Source organism: Neopelma chrysocephalum, unplaced genomic scaffold, assembly GCF_003984885.1.
Source record: "Neopelma chrysocephalum unplaced genomic scaffold, ASM398488v2 Primary Assembly neopelma1_96926, whole genome shotgun sequence".
In the NCBI taxonomy this organism is placed as follows: domain Eukaryota; kingdom Metazoa; phylum Chordata; class Aves; order Passeriformes; family Pipridae; genus Neopelma; species Neopelma chrysocephalum.
In genome coordinates this window covers 1403842-1418047 of record NW_020925569.1, presented here as the reverse complement: position 1 = coordinate 1418047, position 14206 = coordinate 1403842, and the positions used below count along the sequence as shown (strand labels likewise).

The 14206-nt window shown below is 40.1% G+C and overlaps 1 protein-coding gene across 3 annotated transcripts in view; it reads right to left on the bottom strand.

Moving 5' to 3' along the window:
* MLLT3 (MLLT3, super elongation complex subunit) overlaps positions 1–14206 on the bottom strand; it is a 117788-nt gene that overhangs the window by 54379 nt on the left and 49203 nt on the right. For 2 of the 3 annotated variants that reach the window (XM_027670733.1, XM_027670734.1), the window contains exons 3-4: positions 9007–9089; positions 4080–4223 (exon numbers count right to left, since the gene is read on the bottom strand). In XM_027670733.1, the coding sequence (XP_027526534.1) occupies positions 4080–4223; positions 9007–9089 (227 nt within the window). The remainder of the gene's footprint in view (positions 1–4079; positions 4224–9006; positions 9090–14206) is intronic. The other variant, XM_027670735.1, reaches the window with a different exon arrangement.

The following is a 14206-nucleotide window of genomic DNA, read 5'->3' as shown; positions in this document are numbered from 1 at the left end:
AGTATACATGTATACATGTTAGCTTCAGGGTGTCCTTGGGGATTTCAAGCAACAGGTTGCTAGTTCATGGGAGTGTACATGTATACATGTTAGCTTCAGGTGATTAGAAACGACACTGAGTAAATGGTGCAAATAATTCTCACTGGTATGATTTCCACAGCAAACCTTTCCAAAAGAAATGTCATTTAGAATATATATGCAAATAAATAAAACATAAACAATCGTCCTGAATGGTTTGGTTGAATTTGCCCAGTGTACTTTTGAAAAGATTTTATTTCTTCTGTACACATTTGTTTTTACAATTATGAGAACAAGGTCAACTGAAATTAGGTGAATGGCAGAGATGGACGCAAGTGTAACTAAAACTTTGCAACAGGCGGGGGAAGATCCATGTACAAAATATATTTCTGAAGGTGGAAAACTTTGACTAAGAAGTTTGCAAATTGGATATAGCCTATGCAAGACTGAACCAAAGGTTCCTATTTACCTGCCTCACTACAGAAATGCAATCTCTGAAGCCAAATCAAACCCTTATTCTAAGAGTTGAAAATGAAATTGTCAGATTGGAAGAGAAATGAGCAAGTTGATGACCTCCTCCTAATGAAGACTGACTGCACATTTATTCTTAAATTCTGGTGATATCAAATAAAATGCTAAGATAGAAATATTCCATAGAGTTAATCTACATGAGTGGTACCACCCTAAATGTCCTGTCTGCCTTTACTAAAGTGACTACAGTGGCACTGCAAGACTGTACTACAGTTGTGTTCTCACTTCTTTAATTACTTAGAATATCCCACTGTTACTCGTATCCCAGTGAACTGCAGGATAGCCAGTCAGGCCTTAGGGCACATGAAGGATGGGGAAGGGTAATAAAACTTCCTTAGTCTGAAAGACAAAAGAACAGTGGCTGTAGCAAGTAACCTTGACTAGTTCGCATTCAGGATGCCACAAGATGCATGTGAGAAATAAAAGGGGAGTTGAGAGTATCCAAGCAATAATTCAAGGAATCTGCAGCAAGTGACAAACACACAGGCAAGATTATATTGAATATAGCAGCATGCAGATACCAGGTGACCTTGCACTTTTCCCTCCAGAAGGGCATACGATTCGTAATACACATATGTTTTTGCAAATAAAACGTAATCATGTTTAGTAGTTCATGTCCCATAACTTTCACTTGGGAGAAAAACTAGAGATCAGGATTTTGAGGTGCACAGAAGTCAAGCAATTTAGACCATTATTTAAAAGCATGTAAGCAAAAGTCCACCATGTTAAAGGACTTTACTTAAAGCTACCAATAGGTGTTTTACATTAACATGGTATCTCATTCATTTTGAAGGGCATGAGCTTCATTTTGTCAGACTTGTTGTCTGTCAAAATTCACTGACTAGTTACTGTTACTTTTTCTTGAAGACAGCCATAAGCTAGAAGTATTAATTGTTTTGACTTATAAGTGCAACACCCATCTCATATTTTATTATCCTGTAAATGCTTTTCTCAGCCTAAAGCAGGGAAGTTACAAGTGAGTTAATGTTTTGTGCATTCATTCTGTTGTCTGTTCTACACACACTTGAAAGCGAGAGTGAATTTCCAGGCCTTCTACAAGAGTCTAACAAAAGCCTGTTTACAGCATTTCATAAAATGCAACGGGCTTTTCAACATTAGGAGATGAAAGCCCTTCACGGAGACTGCCAGTAACAAGACACACAGAATGCTGTTACATTGTCTCTGCCAACCAGACCAGATACACTCCTAGGTCAGAAAGTCCATAAAGGGATGCAAAAAACACAGGTAACTTCACCAAAAGGTACTTATTTCTTGAAAAGGACTTGGGGAAATGGAGAAAAATAAAAAAGCAAGCCAGGTAGTTTGAGCAGTTTGTAGCATCCAGAAGACAAAAGGGAATGAAGCAATGTATTTTAAGAATGATCACACTGATATATTTAGGGAAAGCATTTGATCAAAACATGCCACATTTTGTTGTTTACACTTAGGCAACATATTTGCTTTTGTTAACTCAAGAAAGCTAAAATTAGAAGGCACAGAAAACTAGCAATAAAAAAGACACTTCCTATTTTAACCTTTTTAACCATTGCCCCCCAACACCAAAGTCCCTGATAGCATCATTTAGATTTATTTCACTTGTGGGTAAAACTTGTCCATTGACAACTGACCTGATACAATTAATATTAAAGCAGTGGCTCATGAAGTTTTCCAGAATAAAATCTTATTTAATTTGCAAACACACTAAAAAGCCCAATGTTCAGACATGGATACCCTCTTCCACCTAAAAAACTCAAACACAAAATGCTTCTATTTCAACATAACTATAGTTGTGCCAGTACTCTTCTTCAGGAGGGTAACAAGGTTTAGACTACACATGCTACTTATTTTTGCTTTGTTTTCAAAGATTCTCTTCAGCAGACTGAACATTCTCACACTAGCTCCCTCTTATCTCCATCCGAGAAGCCACTGCTGTCTAAATGTGCTAAAAATGGCTACCCACTTTTGTTATGACTGTTTAAAAATAAAGATAAGCACTGGCATTTACACTTGTAATTTCACAGTATGAAGGCTTGCTTAACATCTCTATCAGTGACTCGGAGGAGGAGACAGAAGACACTCATGATGGCTGCAGATGATCAGCTGGGGAAGAGAAGCATGTGACACTCCAGAGCAAGCAGGACTTGTAGGAGCAACCCAGACAGTCTGGAGGAATGGGTTAACAGCAGCCTTATGAAATACAATGAGGACAAATAACAAACGCCAAGTCCTGTCCCAGCAAGGTCTCAGAGCCCTGCAAACATGAGGCTACAGCTGGAAAACAACTCTGGGGCATGGTCCCAGGCACAGGAAGGCTGTGAGCTGAGCCAGGGCCACCCATGTGGCAGAAACAATGGCTATCAGTGCCCCAAGTCTTGTGAGCAGGTCACAGCCCTGGGAGCGAGGGGAGGGTAGGGGGTTTACCCTCTGCTTGATGCTTATCAGATCCTATCTAGGTGCTGCTTACGGTTTGGATCCCCAACAAAGAAACACCAAGAACAAAATGTAGGGAGGTAAGAGGAGGCTACTGAGATGGTGGGGCTGGAGACTTTATGCAGTGAGAAGTGGTTGCAGAACTAGGGCTGGTTCAGGCTGGAGGAGGGATGGTTTTGGGGCCACCCAACAGCTCCTCCATTCCCTCCCATCAACATGGCACTGATGGGAAGGAGCAGAGGAGACATAGTCAGGCTCTTCACAGTGGTGTATGGGACAAGGGCAAGAGGCAGCAGGCCCATGAAGACAGCCCAGTGGTGGAGCCAGGCCCAGGGAGACTGGGCCACCTTTGGTCAGGGAAGGTTTTACACCCTGGAAAGGAGGGGTGAAGTCCTGAGCAGCCTGGTCTCGCCCAATGGTTGAGCCTCTGGTGGTCCCTGACAGCATGAATAGTTCTGCCATCGTTTCAAACACAGTAGAACAGCTTCCACTAACACACAAATTGTAAATGTAAATGTTTGGCCCTTCTAGCCCTCTGTTCCCTCCAAATGAGCAAGCTTCCTTTGGGCTTTTTTTCACATCAGTTAATTCTACCAATAGGTAAAGAAGCTGGTACACTTTTCTGGTTCAGATTGCATAACACTGATGAATTAAATTTAAGTAAGCTTGTTTATACTTACAGTTTCCAACTCATTTTACCTTATAAATACTGGATTTATTCTGCTTCATATAGAACCATATCTCTTTCAATGAATGACATCTTATTTTCTTATTACTTTGTCCCATCAGAGTAGCCATCCTGTATTTCATCTCTGGAAAGCCAAGCAAGCAATGCTTCATGACAAGGTCCAAGATCTGCTTTCGCAGAAGTTAACTAATTGGTTGTGAAGACAAGTATCTTATCACTTATTTAAGGTAGGCACATGCTCATTTGTTCACCCATTGCACTTAAAGACAAGTACTGAGCTCCTGTATTAAGTTAATCACAAAAACACTTCATTTCACTGTCAGGTCAATCTTTCTTATCATACTAATCATGCACCAGCAATAAGCAGCAACATCTTTATTGTGATGGCTTTTGACATGGGTGCAGGACTCACCCCTCCTGCCTTTAGCAGCTTTCTTCTGAATTCCTCTGTCGGGTTGTTGAATGTGAGCTTTTCACAGCGGAGGTGATTTACAGGTGGGTGGCCTTCAAGGTGCAGGAATAAGTCATAGTCAAATCGAACTTTCTTAGGTTCTTCCTGAGGGTTGAAAATAACCAGATAGAAACATCTAACACCAAAACTAACTAAGTTGAAAACAAGGGCTACAAAAAGACTGTCAATTAAAATTAAAATTATGTCATTTTTAACCATTCTTTGTGTTCTCGGACACACATGATGGAATTTACCAAGCATTAGCTGAGCTACAGTAAATCAGAGAAACTTCTATCAGCCCATGATAACACAAGGTAAAATGCATGAACTTCATGAAGCTGTGACCAGGCTTAATTAACACTTATGTCATGTTATGCACAGGCTACAGATATGCACATAGGCAAGTATCATGATTCAGCTGACACAAGGTAACTCAGTCACCAAGACAATCACACTTCCGAGTCCTAGAGAGTACTGAAGACACTGCAGAAAGTGTTGAATGCAAATTCTTCCACTGCAGTTGAACTATTGTTTTCTTCACGAGCTGTACTAAGTATGAAACTGCTGCAGCCAACTATATTTAATCTCCTATTTATGGGCTCTGCTCATTTACTAAAGAAACTTCATTGCCTTGAACAAGTGTGGCCAGATAGATTTCAAGTGTTGCACTACAGCTTACAAACAATCCAAATTCTCTGCCACTGCAGTGAAAAAACGAAACTGAATGTTCCCTGTACCAATACGAAGAAAGAAAGAACAGGAAGAGCAAATGTATCTTGAAAGAAATCACCAGTGCTCTACTGCCCCAAGAATGCCACTAGCGTCCTTTTTCAGTTGAGGCTTCGTACCGACTTCAGTATCTTTTCTCTGGTATTACAAATTAAGTACATTTTCTGTTACACATTCACACAGTCCCTTCTAGGAGCTGTATGTAAGTGCTTTTTTAAGGCACTATTAAGTAGCCCGTTCTCCAAAGGTCCTGATGTGCAACAGAAGTCACCAAACCACTGTCAGTCTTAGGGTAGAACACATATAAAAAGTAAAATTGAGGAAAAGTTTTAGTAAAAAGGAAACCATGATGGAAGAGGAGGAAGAGATGCATCAAAACCTTAGCACACATCCAACACTGCATGTAAGCAAAATACATGCTCTGTTCAGTGACAGATGCTTAAAAAAATTCACATTAACCATGTTTAGTTTTGATTCAGGATTCCAAGGATGGGAAGAATAGAAAGCATAGAAATCTCAAGTTATTCTAAAAGTTAAATCAGAGATTTCAAACACAGCCAAGGGACATGCTAAGTGTCTCATCTCTAGACTTGGAGCGGAAACAACAGAAAGGGACCTGAAATAAAAGGCTCACAGTTGTCTCTTTCTGAAGACAGAAGAAGCAGTTCTCTTAGACTGAACTATTTTCTGGACAGATCATTTTCTAAGGCAACCATCGATGATGATATTTCTTCTTGTTAGAAATATTAACCTATGATTTCATGCAGAAAAAAATGGAAGTGACTTATTCCCTGGTCTAATTAGAAAACTGTGATGTTGCTATAGGCAAAAAGTTGGTACCAGTAGCTTTGCCATAAAAGCAAAGTTTTAAGAATTCATAAATGGAAGTCTTCAAAGAACTTTGTGGAAAGTCAGATGAACATAACCAGTGATTAAAAAGCAGACTATTACTACACAAAAGACCTTCAGTGTCACTGCACTGCCTTTATTTTAAAAACAGTGTGACAGTGAAGACAAAATATCCTGCATGTTATGAGCCTTATCCTATATGGACTACATTTTCCCAAGTAGGAGTCTTTTGACCTAAAAGCATCTTTAAGGACTTTATCTCAATGACTAACAACTATAGCCTGCTGCTGCTGAATTTGGGAGCAGGGGTTGTTGTAATTTCCCTAACTCTTTAAAGTTTGAAATATTTTCCATCATTGTGAAATACCTGTTAAATTTTCTACCAGTTTTTTTTCAGTCCTGGGAATGGGCACCCTCTAATTCTCCATGGTCCTGGGTGGCTTCCTGTACCCCTTCTTTCTCTATTCATTACAGTATTTTCTGAATCAGAAATTGAAAAGTTGTCTACCTTGAAAAAATGATGATGGTGTGTCTCCTCTTCCTCCTTCTGTCTATCTCCTCTTTTTCTGTACTGGAATACCTGTGAAGTGGCTTAGGGGAGGAAGAATAGCTGAGCCAGAAGAAAGGGGTAATTTGCCAGCTCAATTTTTGTGCCACTCTTCCTTTGTATTCACCCACCCCAGGGAAGGGCATGCTGCTGCAGCTGTGTGAAGAGCTAGCTGACTCACAGTCCAACTGCTGCTTGTCGTATTCCATGACACCAAAATAGGGGTGAGGGATGTTTGCAAACTTCCTAATTCCACATGCTGCTTGAGGGTGAGGTGAGTTGCCCTCTTGATCTCAGTCTAAGCCAGAACTCCTGCTGGAGAACTCCTGAGACTTGCAGGTCTCCACAGTCAGCAGAGGCACGCAAAAGTCTGAGTAGAAAACAAAAAAAGAAATGTCGGGCAGGAAGCTTTCTGTAGAGATGCTTCAATGATTGACCCACTATCTTCTGACTTACTTTGCACAGTTTTGGGATGAGCATTTAATAAAGGTGTTAAGGAGAACAGATTGCTTTTCGTTAGATTTCCTGAATGAATCAAAACAACTTCCCTAATGGAGATAGGGCTAAAAAGCATAGCAAAAAGGCTGATCAACTCACTGAGGCAGTTCTGTTTCCATTTTTGACAACAAACAGGGTTGACCAAGACCTGCTCTTCACAGATTGATACAGGGAACATGTCAGAATTACCTGTTCAAAACCTACAACTTAAAAAGTGCCTCAGCAGAATTATCCACATCTCACACCTTAACAGAGCTTTCTGTGAAAGATAAAAGAATACTGGAATACATACTTGAAATCACACATGGCTAACACAATTTTTAAGTGATCAGGGTTTCAGAAAAAGTCTTCTTTTATGCACTTCTATTTTCTTTCTGGTTTAGTCTTTCACCAAGCATTCAACACATTAAAGATGTAACGTTGACTTGATTAAAATAATTAAGTTAAACTACATCTTGGTAATAAAAAATAAACACACAGGTATCTTAGAAGCACTTGCCAATTACCATAACAGCTCCACCAAGGCACATGACATATAAAGGGAACCTAAATAATTCCAGATATTAAAGTAATGTGCATTATAACTGGCAAGTTTTTGCTCTTTAATTTCACCCAAATCCAATTCTTTTTATCTGAATGAGTTATTAGTAATATAGACCCTGTTATGTATGTTAAAAAAACCCCCCGTATTTGCTATTTGAGACTTCGAGTAAGTGCAGCAATTACCTAGACTGTGAGACACTACAATAACAAAAGTTTTGTAGAATGGCACTGCATTTGGTAGAATGGCCCTGAACACCGGTAATGTTGAGTAGAATGAGGGCTCACATGCAATCTAAAAGAACGTTTTCTAAAAGACAGAGGACGCAAGAGTGCAAAAAAAGACTGTTTTGAAAGATCAATACCTGAACAAATTATGAAGATTTGCAATACTAAAATAGAACAATAAGTCCCCTATGTAATCAACATAATCAAGATTGGTTTCTTTTCCTCAAGTTTAAGTGACTCTTAAACTTTCTTAAGCACTATTTAAAGTCTGTCCACTTTGAAGCAGGGCTAGTAATTCTTCTGAATATTACATTCAACTGTTGTTGTTTTTTTTTTAAATCAAGTAATCCTAATTTCACAGAGTTATCTACTAAATACTGTCCCCCAAGAATCAATACTGGGCCCAGTACTGATTAACTTCTACATCAGTGATTTGGATGGAGAGGCAGATGCTCCCCAGCAAGTTCACTGACAACACAAATCTGGGAGGAGTGGCCAATAATCCAGAGTGCTGTGCAGTCCTTCAGAAGGACCTCAACACACTGGAGAGATGGGCAGAGAAGAATTGTCTGAAATTCAACAAAGGCAAGTGCAGGGTCCTGAACCTGGGGCACCTAGGCACCAGCACAGGCTGGGTGTCAACATGCCGGAAAGCATGTGGAGAAGAACCTGGGGGTCCTGGTGGACAACAATCTGTCCATGAGCCAGAAGTGTGCCCTGGTGGCCAAGAAGGCCAATAGAATCCTGGGATGCATTAGGAAGAGCATTACCAGCAGGTCAAGGGAGGTGATCCTGCCCCTCTACTCAGCCCCGCTGAGGCCACATCTGGAGTGATGTGTCCAGTTCTGGGCTCCTCAGTACAAGAGAGACATGGAACTTCTGAAGCAGGTCCACTGAAGAGTGACAAATATGATTAAGTGACTGAAGCATCTCTCTTATGATGAAAGGCTGAGAGAGTTGGGCTTGTTCAGACTCGAGGAGACAACTGAGAGGAGACCTCATCAATGTCTACAAGTATCTGAAGGGAGGATGTCAAGAGGATGGAGCCAGGCTCTTCTCAGGGGTGCTAAACAATAGGATAAAAGGCAACTGGCAGAAACTGATGTACACAAAGTTCCTCCTGAACATGAGGAAGAATTTCTTTACTATGCAGGTGACTGTGCACTGGAACAGATTGCCCAGAGAAGTTGTGGAGTTTCCCTCACTGGATATTCACCTGCATGTGATCCTGTGCAATGTGCTCTAAGATGACTCTGCTTGAGCAGGGAGCTTGGACCAGATGATCCACTGTGTTCACTTCCAACCTGACCCATTCTGTGATTTTGTGAAGTTATGCATTTCTAAGAATTACAGTAATATGGAGTTGAGGAACAGCACTGACAAAGATAGCTGTAAGCCTCATTGTTAACCAAGTTTACAAATTAAACTTTAAAACTTTAAAAAAAACCTCACACATGATTTTTTATTTTTTTTCATGGAAAATATGAGATTCCATACCTTGTTTTTGAAGTAAACCTCAATTGGTAAAATGAAACCAGCATATCCTGATTCTTCAACTTTGTAGGGTGGATCCTTGCACACTGAAACATAGAAAAACCCGTACTTAATACAAAAAAATTGTGTTTTAAATGCATAAGCAAACCACATGAGTAAATCTGCAATAACAGTTCCATATGGCACCATTACAAAACTGCACACACACAGTTGGATATAACTGTGCAGAACTCAAACTGAATTTTGCAAGCAAGTCATTCCTGCCTGCATAAAACCTGCAGTTCAGGGATAGCAAATTTTTGTTTCTTCTTTTTGTTCTTCATCATTTGAGACTGCTAAAGCAGAACCACAGGGACTTCAATACCAGGTAGAACAAATAAGTACTCACAATGGTACATAGACTCTGCAGCCAAGGCTTTTTCTGGGAATAGAAATCACATAGGATTCTAACCCAAAAAAGTAAGATTTGGGGAAAGGTCTTTTTACCTTTCCAGCCTGCGCAATGGATTTTTTAGGTGAGACACAGCCTGCGCTGAACTGAGCCCACCCTTTAATCCTAAGGTTCATCTGCCGGGGCCAAGCAAGCTTGGACAATGGCAGTGAGGTCCTCAGGACGTAGGTTTGTTTAGAGTGTCCTTCTCATAGATGGATGGCCTCACAGGGCTAACGACCTCCATCAGGCCAGGAGACCGGGGAATCGAACCTGTGGTCGCAGCAGTGAAAGTCCTGCACGCTAACCACTAGGCCACCAGGGGTCTCAACCCAAAAAAGTAAAACACATAGAAGGAAGAACTGCCATTCATCTATTCATAACCTAATATTAACAAAATCCCAATTCTAATAAACATAATTGAAAACAAATAAATTAATTAAATTAGGATTAATGCTAAGAAATTTGAAATCTTCATTACTGGGGGAGGAGGAGACACAATGCAACATGCCAGTATACAGTGGAGAACCTCAGGAAGGTTAACTATTGTATTATATTAAAACAATATCGAGGTTTTCCTTAAAGGATTCATACTTCTATAACACTACAGTGAATATTACTAGTGTCAATATACAATCTTTTCCCTCAAGTTTTCAGTTCAATGCAAGGGCTTTTAGTTATTTTGAATGCCCACAGTACTGAACATGAGCTCTCTGAAGAAAGTGACACTAGCCTGTCAACTCCAGACAGTGACAAAAAGGAGGTTGTTACAGAACCTGGAACAGAAGCCACCTCTGCCTTCTCCTGGTTGACTACATGACAACCTCATCACAGAATTCAAGTCCATGTAACACATAAGTACAAAGGTAGGCTGAGCATGAGAAACCGCGCATCTCCTGCAGCTTCAACTCAGATGCTTCCAAGTGCTGCATTGCTATGCATCACAAATCATGTCTAAGGCACTACCACCTCAATGACAGATTCCCTACTGTAGACTGGTAGAATGATGAAATTTATACACAAAAGGTTGACTTCTTCAGGAACATTTGCTCTAGTTCTGTCAGTCTAGTTGATTGGAAAAAAAAATTCAAACTCCAAATGAATCACCATTTACTCAGATATATGCTCCTTTCAGAATTGCCTGGTAGGTTATAAAAAGCAAGTCTTGCAAGTAATTGTACATGGCCTGATTACCAAAATTATTTTTTAGCAAAGTACAACAGATGAGCACTTTCAACTCTCTATCATCCCAAAAACATGACAAAGGCCATCAGACACATCCAGGAATATAAGCACTGCTACACTTCCAAAAGTATAATCAGTACATTAACTTTCTGAGGACATGCAAGCTTAAGTAATCCCCAAGTAAATGAACACAGCGGAATTTTCTCCTATCACCTTGCCATTCTCCTCCTGCTTTGCTAGCACAAAACCCTTAGAGGGTGAGGAAGATTAGAAGTCCTTGCTCACCTACTGCACTTGTCTATCACTACCCAGCTAACTTCATGCAATCAATGGAAAGGGAAAAGGATGACAAAAACAGAGCAAGAATAACCTTTCAAAGACTCTTCTGCAACATTGTCCTCTTGCAGTTACGGAATTTAAGTTTGTTTCTCCTGTCAGGAAAAAAGTTTGTACAGTGGGATTTGAAAGATTTTGAAGAAAAGTGTTACAATGATTGGTCAAATCTGAGAGGTGGTTTCTAACAGCCTGTGGTCTTCAGTTGGAAACTGAGCATTTTGTGTTAGAACTTCCTGGAAGTAATTTTTCACCTTACATTGACATGTCTTCCCTTAAGAACGCTTGCCAGCATTTGAAAAATGTAAAAAAAGTAGTCCTGGTTAAGCACAGAGACAGGTTACAGTAATACATACTGATAACTTTTCAGCCAATGGTGGAGTAGCCCTCCTGTTCCTCCTCCACCTTTGGAAGACAACCTGAGGAGAAAGTCTTCCCTGTATGGTCATGTTCAGAAGAATGACCACTTATATACAAACAGGGAAAGATTATACACCAGATACTTATCCAGATGGAAGCACAGACACTTTAGAAACATTGATAATGTATTAACTATTACAGACTGCATAACATGACAAGTCATAATATCATGCCAGCTTCTTCCGAACTCTTAATTGGTGCAGTAACAGTTACCAGAAGTATTTTTTGTTCCCTCCCCTCCCTCATTTCACTCTTTCACATGTACACAGCTGTTCACCATGCTGAATAGTATGTTATCAAAGTCTCACAGTTCTTAACAGACTCTGTTATGGTTGCCAGTTTTGTTGAAACCTGGGTAATGGGTTACAAAACAATCACCAGGAATCTCCTTTGGGTGTATTCCCAAATTGAAGGATGGACTTTTAACACAAGTAAAATTCTACAATCTTGTGAATGAAGAACCAAAAAAAAACCCCAGAAGTGACTGAGCAAAGCTCCATGCTGTTGTGTTTGTATAGACTGCAGCTATTACATCTTCCTCACATTTGTTGTAGAAGCCACTACCAGCAGAATGTACTGGCAGAAACAGCATCTCTGTGCACTCTGCAGCAGCACTCCCTGGCATCAGCTCTTTTATTGAATTGTCATGAAGAGTAATGAGGGCTGCAATGATGTGTGCTTTAGCCAAGCCAACAGGCAAGCATCCTAGCAAGGTTTCTAAATGGAGAATCACAGAATACTCTGAGTTGGAAGGGACCAACAAGGATCACTGAGTCCAACTCCTAAGTGAATGGCTTATACAGGGATAGTAACAGCCTTGGTGTTACTATCACCAGGCTCTAAGCAATGGAGTGGAGAGAGAGAGTTCTTTTGATAATGCCAGTATAATGAATTACTCAAGATCACAGCAAGCCAGAACAGGAACTGACGATTATCTGTCCCCTGTTTTGTCAGAGGAATATGCCTTTTCTACAGCTCACATAAATAGCTTAAGTCATTTATCTCAAATGTTTTGTTCCTTGATTCCACAAGTGAAGCACTGCTTTTTCTCTCACACATGCATTCCCACGTGTTGCATCAGATATTAACTGACACCAAAGGAACAGATGCAATCAAGCCATGATGATGTATTTTACTAACAGTGACTACACTGAGGCCTTTGGAGATAGCAGTAACAAAATTCTAGTTAAAGCTATCTTTCTTAAAAACTTTAACATGAGATTCATTTGGCAGTCTAACACTGTTGAACATTTCATTGTGAATAGATTTTTTTCTTAATTAAAAATGCAGTCAGAACAAACAAGGAAAGACAGAAGTTCCTTTTCAGCAGATGCTGACACAAGAATATCAGGATGATGCACAATAATGTCTGCAATGATGTCCTGCTTCCTGCAGGACACTCTTAAGTGGGTGCTGGTAAAAAGAGAAGCCTTCTTATAGAGAAATGGTTTAACTAAGTTCTTTCTACTGGTATTACATAGATTCTTGCCTATTATTTGCTCATATTGGTCATCCTTAAACCAACTTTTCCCTCTATTCAACACCATCTTCATTAAAAGAAGTTTCAAAACAAAGGGGTGGCATTCATTTTCAGAGGAAGGCAGACTGTGGTACCAAATCCCTTCTGCAGAATAATTCAGATTTAAATATTCAGCTGTGATATCTACAAAAGCTCTTTGCTACCCTGCAGCTCACCTTGCCAGTTAGTGAAGTCCAGTATTTGGATTCTATAAAAAAAAAAAACCAGCCACCAAGAGAATGGCTCTGTTACGTCCTAACTTCAGGCACATCTCAGTCATTAATATCAAAAAAACTCTAGGCAGGTTCAAACAGAAGCTAGCAAAAAAATACTAAGCTGAGTGTGGGTTAAACAGTACTTCCTACTGTAGAAATAAGGAGTGCCCATTTGCTCAACACCATATGCTGACGTATTTAACGACAAAGATAAAACCCTGAAGTGAAAGCATAAAAGAGACTAAAAAAGAAGACGGAGTATTCAGCATTGCATTTTCAATCCTACTAAATTCCCTGCCTCACATATTGAGTGACCAGATTCACACCACTTCTACCAGGGTATCAAGATACAGCTTAAAATCCATTAAATAAAGTGACCCCTAACTAAATGTTGGAGTGACATTTTCTGCATATTCCTCGACCATTGAATAGCTTCTTCATCAACTGAGAACAATCTAATACACAAGATAGCAGGTCAGGAAAGTCTTCAGGGCTGGGACTGAGTTTTGACTCAGCTGCACCTAGGCTTCATCAGGAATTTAGAAAGCAAGGGGGTCCTCTCTGAACCTTGGGTCTCAGTGGGAGGGTATCCCTTACCTTTTTGCATCCTTACCCTTTTCCATCTCTGGTCTCCACAAAAATAATTCTAAGCTGACCCTAATCCAATTTTCCATTGTGCATTTCATCCATGTAGTAGTAAAAGAGCAAACCTTGCCATTGAACTTTGTTAAGTCACACTTTCACAAATTTATATTAAACTTTCTTTTGCTAATACCTTCGTCAGAGATATTTTTACGTGACCTAAACCAAACATCGTCAGCATTTTCCCAAGTCATCACTATGCATGATGGAGCCCTGCTTCCCTGGGGATGGCTGAACACCTGCCTGCCTATGAAGGAAGTAGTGAATGAATTCCTCGTTTTGCTTCACTTGCATGAACAGCTTTTGCATTGCTTTTTAAAGTGTCTTTATGTTGACCCACAAGTTTTCTCAGTTTTACCCTTCCAATTCTCTCCCCCATCCTACTGTGAGGAAATGAGTAAGCTGCTGGATGGTGCTTAGATGCCAGCTGGGGATAAAACACAATATCCACCCCTTCCA